This window comes from Nannobrachium achirus (genome assembly GCF_963921795.1).
Source record: "Nannobrachium achirus genome assembly, chromosome: 22".
NCBI classification, from domain to species: Eukaryota; Metazoa; Chordata; class Actinopteri; order Myctophiformes; family Myctophidae; genus Nannobrachium; species Nannobrachium achirus.
The window spans coordinates 19,792,692-19,801,291 of NC_137829.1; the positions used below are offsets into that span (position 1 = coordinate 19,792,692).

General features: G+C 42.5%; 1 protein-coding gene across 1 annotated transcript; it reads left to right on the forward strand.

Annotated features, from left to right (window-relative positions):
- Positions 1 to 7,159: 7,159 nt before the first annotated feature.
- LOC308308087 (zona pellucida-like domain-containing protein 1) lies at positions 7,160 to 8,350 on the forward strand (the record flags this gene model as incomplete). Its single annotated transcript, XM_080753456.1, has 1 exon — positions 7,160 to 8,350. The coding sequence occupies one exon, from the start codon at positions 7,160 to 7,162 to the stop codon at positions 8,348 to 8,350; it is 1,191 nt and encodes a 396-aa protein (XP_080609582.1).
- Positions 8,351 to 8,600: the final 250 nt, after the last annotated feature.

The following is an 8,600-nucleotide window of genomic DNA, read 5'->3' on the forward strand; positions in this document are numbered from 1 at the left end:
AGGAAGCAGGGGTTAACGTAGCTCTGGTCCATCGCTTTCACCTCCCGCATTGCTCCCGGTGAAGCTCTGACAGACCCGTCGGGAAACGCATTGACTCGAGATTGTCGGCCCCGCCGAGCGCTCAATACTAGTGAAAATAAACAAAACCGTTTCACTACTCACCAAACCAAAGGTCGTTTTGCGCTTTTGAAAGTCTATTCTCCGCGGTGGTGAACCCCTCAGCACCCCACCTACTCTGTAAAATACATTATTTTTGTCATGAAATAAAGTGCATCCAACTCGACCGCCGCTTATTTCCGGGTTGTGAACCATTGTATCTGCGGTGGCCGCTAGGTGGCCTGAGGTGTGTGCGTTTTATTTCATGACAAAAATAATGTATTTTACAGAGTAGGTGGGGTGCTGAGGGGTTCACCACCGCGGAGAATAGACTTTCAACAGCGCAAAACGACCTTTGGTTTGGTGAGTAGTGAAACGGTTTTGTTTATTTTCACTAGTATTGAGCGTTCGGCGGGGCCGACAATCTCGAGTCCATGCGTTTCCCGATGGGTCTGTCAGAGCTTCACCGGGAGCAATGCGGGAGGTGAAAGCGATGGACCAGAGCTAGGGTTAACGTCACATCACCCACTAAAGCAGTGGTTTCTCTTAACGTTTCAGCTCCAGACCCGTCACTTTGCCCGGCCGGGACCCAAACTACTAGTGAAAATGATCTACGAGCACACAACGCACAGCTTTACAATGCTTTGTGAGCTTGTAGATTGGGTATTTTCACTACTTCGTTAATGATTATTATAGGCTATTATATTTATTTATGGTATTTCTCAGATTTGTTTGTTTGTTTTAAAATGTAAATAATTATTTAAACATACTTTTGAAATATTGCCTGTATCTATTTTTTTTATAATGTAGGAATATATATATATATATATATATATATATATATATATATATATATATATATATATATATATATATATAGCCTATATATATATATATATTTTCTTCTTTTTTTCTACCGGGTCGTGACCAATACACATTTGTCCATGACCGACCGACTGTATGAGAAACAGTGTATAGCATTCCTCCATATCCTTATGGCAGCTAATTTAACTCGGAGGTAGCCTATAGCCCGTCTAATCATAATGGTCACCCGGAGTTTAGGCTACAAATGGACAAATGAACAAACACTGAGGCGAGGAGTGTTCTCTTAACAGTCTCATGGACTAATAGTATAGGTCTATACATCTACGGTTTGTAAGCCTCATCTTTTCTGCACAGCAAAACCCATTTTCGGCAAGCGACACCGTATATGGCTACGAAAATGTAGCCTATATAGGCTATAATTAGCCGAAACGTTATGAAATAATTATTATAAAATTAGCTCGCTCTCGGAGATGGCTATAAAAGGGTCATAATTTGACCTGCCAAACTGCGTGTTTAAATGTTCAAATGTGATGTTTCGTTGAAAGTAAGACTTTTTAATAACTCCTAACTGCAGGCTAAACTTTACACGAAAAGATTTAGCCCCAACTAAACTCCTTTGATTGCGATAGGCAGACTGTGGGTATAGATTTAAACCCCAAAGTAGGCCTACTTTGCATGAAAAGAAAGTCGCAAAATATTGGCAAACAGACTTAATTATTAAACACATATCATTAGTTAAGAAGACTCGAGAAGAAGAATCAACTTTATTTTCACATCACTGGTTTAACTTTAGCAGATGAAATGGATGAAATTCGTGTTTTTGCTATTTCTTTCTTCCACTTTTCCCGTCTTCTCATCGCGTAACGGTTTAGTTCGCGACCGGTTTCCTTTCCTCTCTTCTCGCAAAATTAAATGAAATAAATCTAAAAGTCAATAAAGCATTGAGCTCGGGACTCCATATGGAGCGGATAAAAGTGTTTTGAGTGTTTCTCTGAAGTAGGAGGTGTGTGTGTGGGGGGCACACAGAATTGGTTTCTCGCTCCGGGCAATGGAAGACTGATGTTTGGGATGAGTTATACCACCCGTATGCGACACTCCCTTTAGCTCAGTCCTGCGTCTGACCGAGTAGACTGTGTAGGCCTAAAGTAGCCTACAATAAAATACTGGAAACCTATAGCCCATTTATTTAAAAGTAAAGATAGGCTACTTGAAATAAAAGTAGTCACCCACAAGAAAATCCGAAAACCACTTGAGTCAAAGTCAACGTAGGCCTATACCTGGCTGCATGGTGTTAAAATGTAGCCCGAATAGTCCACTCCATTCGGTTATTATATGACGACGAGTGACTATCTGACAATAATAGCCCATATTTATTTCTTCTTCTTCGCCAAAGTCAATGTTAAAGTGGTGATAAATATAAAAACTAAATTAATTTAAAAAAGAATATACTTAGGCTACACTTTACAGTACTGGGCATTGCAGGGAATGGGACATATCCACATTTAGCCCTATGGCTATATCCTATACGCACTATAGTTATATGCATGCAACTGATTGAACTGAACCTTACTATCCCAATTTCTTTATCAGCAAATATAGGCCTATATATGATTAAGAGGATGGCTAGGTTATAAATTGTACAAGTGTGGTGGTCCTCAATAAAAACAATAATATAGGTAAACATAATGTTATAGATACAAGAACAGGTCTCCGCCAGGCCGGGATGCCTACCCAGGGCCCACACATTTTGGAAGCTATATGGCCAATTAGAATGGATCTCTCATACATGTTGATCACATGAGCCCAGAGATACAATGTGTACCGATTTGTGTGTGTTGTGGACAAAATCTATAGGAGTAGTAGCAAAAGTGTGTTTTGAAGAAAACACAAAATGTATGGCCACGTGGAGGTGGGGATCCCCATATCAATGGGTTTCCTGTTTACCAGCGTTGCCATGTCTGCTTATAATAAGCTTGTTTTAAAAGTGTAGTTGCTTACACACACACACACACACACACACACACACACACACACACACACACACACACACACACACACACACACACACACACACACACACAACACACACACACACACACACTTCGCGGACCCCCATATGAAAATATTTTGTGCCATGGGGGACCCACATTTGTGTTGTTAAAATGTTTAAAAACTATTATATTTTCTTTTTCTTTTTTTGTTGTTGAAAATAGCAGATCTACAAGCTCAACGTGGCACAGCACATCGTGAGCTTGTAGATCTGCCACTTTCAAATAGCCATGTAAAGTGGTAAAACTTACATAACGTATTTGTTGCTTTTGGGCTTTCATAGGTCTACGTTTATAGACCTATAGTCGCTTTTTCTCCTCAAAATCCGGCAACACACTGATTACCTGCAAAGCTGCATTACACCAAAGATTGTCATGGGTTGCATTTGTAGTCCTACACCAGCCATGTTGAGGACCAACACAGGTGTTCAGATTGGCATAGAACATTAGTTCTATGGCAGTCAGACAAATTGAAACACCTGTGTTGGTCCTCAACATGGCCGCTTTAGGACTACAAATGCAACCCATGAATAGGATGATACACATTCCCAATTGGAGCCAATAATCGCGAAATGGTACACAAATAATACAAATGGTCTCCTAAGTGGGCGCTGGCGTCTGACTGACAGAAAATCGCATGTACTGGTGCTAGATCCCGTGATAGCGTGTTGCTGGGAGAAAGGTCGATAATAAAGTTGATTTTCTTTTGACTTCGCCTCTCTGAAAAATGTAATTTTAGTATGACAATTTTGGGAATTGTGTGGCTTGCATGTGAAGATCGGGTCCAATAGTTAGTTAAGTGACCATGGGGCTAAAGTGGTTCACACTCACTATTCCATTGGAAACAATATAGACTCCAACCTGCTTCCCATCTTCTAAAAGGGACGTCTGCCCACTTCACACAGATACAGGAAGTAAACCGGAGATGGCACGTCTTGCTAAGTCCGTCTTGGATTACACCTGCAGCCTAGTAGGGAGGAAGTGAAGAGATATTGAATGAAGCAGCAGAAAGGGGCAATGGCACTGCCCTGGATTGTGTCATGATCCAAGGAATCCAGGGGTAAAAACCCCTTTCTTATTTCCACATAACAACTGAAGCTGCCCTCGGTTTGTGAATGAATACGAAGCTGGATGGTCTTCTCAACGGGTGCTTTTATTTTGACTTCTTGCACATTTGAAGCATCGTCAAACACAGTGAAAACTATATAAAATGGAATAAATAGAATGGAATAATAGAACTGCACTCTGTCAAGGTGCCAACTTGTGCCTCACACTCAAGCAGGCCACACATGGCCTACTTGTGCGCAAGAAGAGCGCGCCACGAGGTGTGCACTGCTGGCCTCATGTCCCTAATGTCTTCGCCCATTAATGAAGACATTACCAAGATGCTCTTACTCTGCTGACATCATCATTAGGAATGATGGTCCCTTATTGGCTGTAGGGGGACACCTTACATACATTCCCAGCCATCCCAGGGCTACGGTCTTCAAAATCTGACAAGTCACCTACATACCAAAATACCAAACAATTACAATTAATTAATTCCAAATAAATCAACAATGAAACCAAACAAACATCCTGTACCTCACTCCGCTAACTGGGAGGTGCCAATTCTGCAGGAATGCCACCATGACACCTTGGCGTTCACCAAAGAAACACAGCATAGGCAACAGGTAGGCACTGTGGACGATAAACAATAAACTGCTTCAACATTCCTTAAACTGATTCAACCTTACTTCAATAATAGAGCCTGAAAGTTGCATTCTAAGAAACATTTACCTAGCCATGTTGCAGTCAAATATGCTGCTGTGCCTTCTCCACCTGTCTCACTCTAGCCATGCAGCCAGTGTGTTTGTGATTTCATGTGTGAACCTAGCAGGCATCAGTTATAAGGGTTCTGGAGCGGCAACAGGACGTTTCAAAATAAAGTGACAGGAAGTATCAAATAAAGTAAACCAAAATAAGCAACGTAAATGACAGAATAACTTCAAAATAAAGCCATTATTGAAGTTAAAACTAACAAGTGAGACCAGTAAGACGCCTAAGAGCGAAAGGCGACCTCGCCCTAATCTCCATCACCATCTGTCTTGGCCATTTATGGATTCTGTTAGTGTGGTTCTCCTAACAGGGCATCATCTGGGATACAATCCCTTTTATGTCCATATATGGAGCTCCCTAACAGAATCCCTTTATGCCCATATATGGAGATCCCTGTTCTGAGTATCTGACATCACTGTGATGTCACCTGTTTATGCCCATATATGGAGATCCCTGCTCTGAGTATCCGACATCACTGTGATGTCACCTGTGATGTGTCAGGGGAACAAGAGTCTCAGGCGTTACCCGTCCATTCACAGAAAAACTTTAACGGTTCTGATAGTAAGGGTGCAACAATTAATGACAATGAGTCGTTCTCCCCTTTAAACAGCTTGGGCATAAATGTAAGTATAATTAGACTGAGAATTTCTGGGTTCTCAGTCTATTTCTGGATTCTGCATTTCAACACAACCTCTGGGGGAGCGGGGATCGAACTGGGAACCTTCAAGTTGCCAAGCGGCCACTCTATCGCTGAGCCACTGCCGGCCCTGTCATATGATATGTCATAGATATCCTGTATTATAAATGAATCCAGTGACTTTCCACTTGGAGTTAGTTCTAGTTTCTCTTCTCTATTGAATGGTGTTGAATGTCATTAGGCAGTGGTGGAAAGTAACCATGTAATAAAGTACAATTCTGTACTTTAGGCAAATGTCGTATAGGCCTACTTTTACTCCACTACAATTATATGCAAACTGTAGTTACTATAGTTACTTTGTAGATTTTGATTATTACAAAACACACACTAACCACTTCAGCCCTATACATTCTGTCCATTTGAAAATAGCTTATCTACACACTCACAATGCGTTAGCATTGTGAGCTTGTAGATCTACATTTCTATACGAAGAACAAGAGAAACTAGGTGCTCACAGGAGGTAGCAGCAAAGTTAAAAACGTGTGGTGGGTGCTTCTAGGATCAGTTGGATAAAACTTGAAAGAGAGAGGAAAGATCGGAGCACTCAAAAAGTTAAAAGAGGAGGAGAACGAACGTAAAAACTCAGGGTCTTCATCAGGCCATATATATGAACTGATGAAGACCCTGAGCGGTCGAAACATGTTGGATTTTAATATTTTGTAATGAAATAAAGTACCCCGTTTTTACGCCTGTTCTCCTCCTCTTTTAACTTATTGAGTGCTCGGTCTTTCTACATTTTTATACATTTGAAAACTTGTGAAATGGGACATTCTGCATATAGAGTACTTTCTACTTTTGTTACTTTAAGTAGATTTTAATACAATACGTTTGTACTTCTACTCAAGTATAAATGTTGAATTCCAGACTTTTACTTGTAACAGACTATTTCTACATTGCAGTGATTACACCTTTACTTACAGTAAGCAAACCATTTGTGTATTTTTCCACCACTGTCATTACAGTAGGTAATCAATGTCTGTTTCTGAGCCAGATGATCACTACTGGACCTAAACCTTCACTTACTGTAGTTAAGTTGTAGCAGGGTCCATATACAGTAACCATGTTGTTTCTGCCATGGTTACTGGCAATAGTTGTCTAGTGGAAATTGTATGAATGTGTTTATTATTTACATTTTTCTGTAGGTCTCTGCTACCCCCACCGCAGACACATGGCACTCAGCTTTCCCACACATTTAAGGACCACAGTGGAAATTAACTAAAGCTTTTTTGTGTTTAAAACTTTTGACCGATATGTAAAATTTGTGTCAATAAAACTGTCAATATTGGGTCAATATGCTCCATCCGGGAGAATTATATAGGATCTTCAGGAATTCATCATATGTAGGTTACTGTACTTTCACGACGGCTTAGCCTGTCTGTGACCCAGGTCATAGACATCTATATTATGAAGACGATATGCGTCAGATTTCAGATTGTTGCCCTGAGGGTAAGAATCCACGCTACCGCCCTTTTCCTTAAAAGACAATGCAATTGTTAACATACACCGTGGCTGGGTGGTTCAACCTTCTTTTGAGCCAATCGCGGCAAAGGAGACACACAATATAAGGCTCCTGAACACCCACCACCAGCATCAACCTGTGTTTGCCTTCAGAGCTGATTAAACAAGGTATCCAGAGATTCCAGACACAGGAGCGGACCACTGCTATAGAGCCAAGATGAATCTTCACATTCTTCTAATCGTCGCTACAATCATAGGAAGAAGTAGACAACTGTCAGAGAGTGAGTGTCGTGCAATTGGAGAATGGAGGCTTCCAGAATTCACCGACATCGCAGTGATATGTGGTACCAACACCATCTGTCTGGGAATCCAAGCCTGCCCTGTCCTCTACACCGGCTACAACCACTCACTGTTGATTCCGAACCATAACTCAGACCCAGCCTGCAGCGGAACCCTGGATGACATTGTATCTCCACCCGTGGTGCGTTTCTGCTTCCCCTTGAACATAACCCATACCTGTGATAGTATCTTCAGGACCACCAGCGCTGCCGGCACAGGGGTGTTCTCAGACTTCTCCAACATCCAGACCGTCAACATCAGTGGCATTGTGCGAGCCTCTGATCCCACCACAGGGACAATCACCTACAATGCAGAGATGAAGTACTACTACTCCTGCGCCTACCCCTTAGAGTACCTGATCAACAACACCCAGATCGATGTGTCAGCCTCCTCTATCGCATTGAAGGACAAAAATGGCAGCTTCGTCAGCACCCTGCGCATGGAACTGTTCAGCGATGCTGCGTACACAACGCCCCTGGTGCTGCCTGAGAATGGAATCGAGCTGAGGAAAAATATCTATGTGGAGGTGAAGGCCATCAACTTGACAGAACAGTACAACGTGCTCTTGGACCGGTGCTACGCCTCAATCTCCCCACTTCCTAGCACACATACCAATTCCAGTTTCTTCAACCTGATAATGCCCTGCAACAGGGACCCGCTCACCAACATGATCGAGAACGGCGTCAGCCAGAGTGCCAAATTCTCCTTCCCGGCTTTCCGCTTCATGGAGCAGCAGAACGAGACCGTCTCCACCTACTACCTGCACTGCATCACCCGGCTGTGTGAGGTCAGCACCTGCCCCACCTTCCTGCAATGCACCCCTAACCCTGGCAGGAGAAGAAGAGCAACAGAGGAGGATGAGACTGCAGACTCCAACCTCCACACCATCACCTCCCCAGAGATCGTCACCCAAACGACACCAGAAAACGGCCACCCACTCTCAGCCCCACTGATGAAAACCCGTGAGAATTCGTCTACTGGGCTTAGTGCAGCTGTAGGAGTTTTAGCCTTCGTGTGTATTGTTGCCCTGTGTATCGCTGCCGTCTTTTACAAGAGGCTCAGGAACTAAAAGCAAACCTCCTTGAGCTGAAGGCGGGATAATGGGGCATCAGGCTATAGGCTAAATACTGTCTTTTGAGGTGTACCATATCCACCAGCTTGTCTAACTCTTCTGGTGGAGGACAGTGCTTGGTTCACCTCATTGTTGTTTGTGGGGAGATTTTTGTTGGTTTGTTGTCCAGACAGAAAAACGGTTAAACCGTGTAGGATTATTCAAATTGTAGATGAAGGAATATGATTTATTTGATATGTTTAGAATA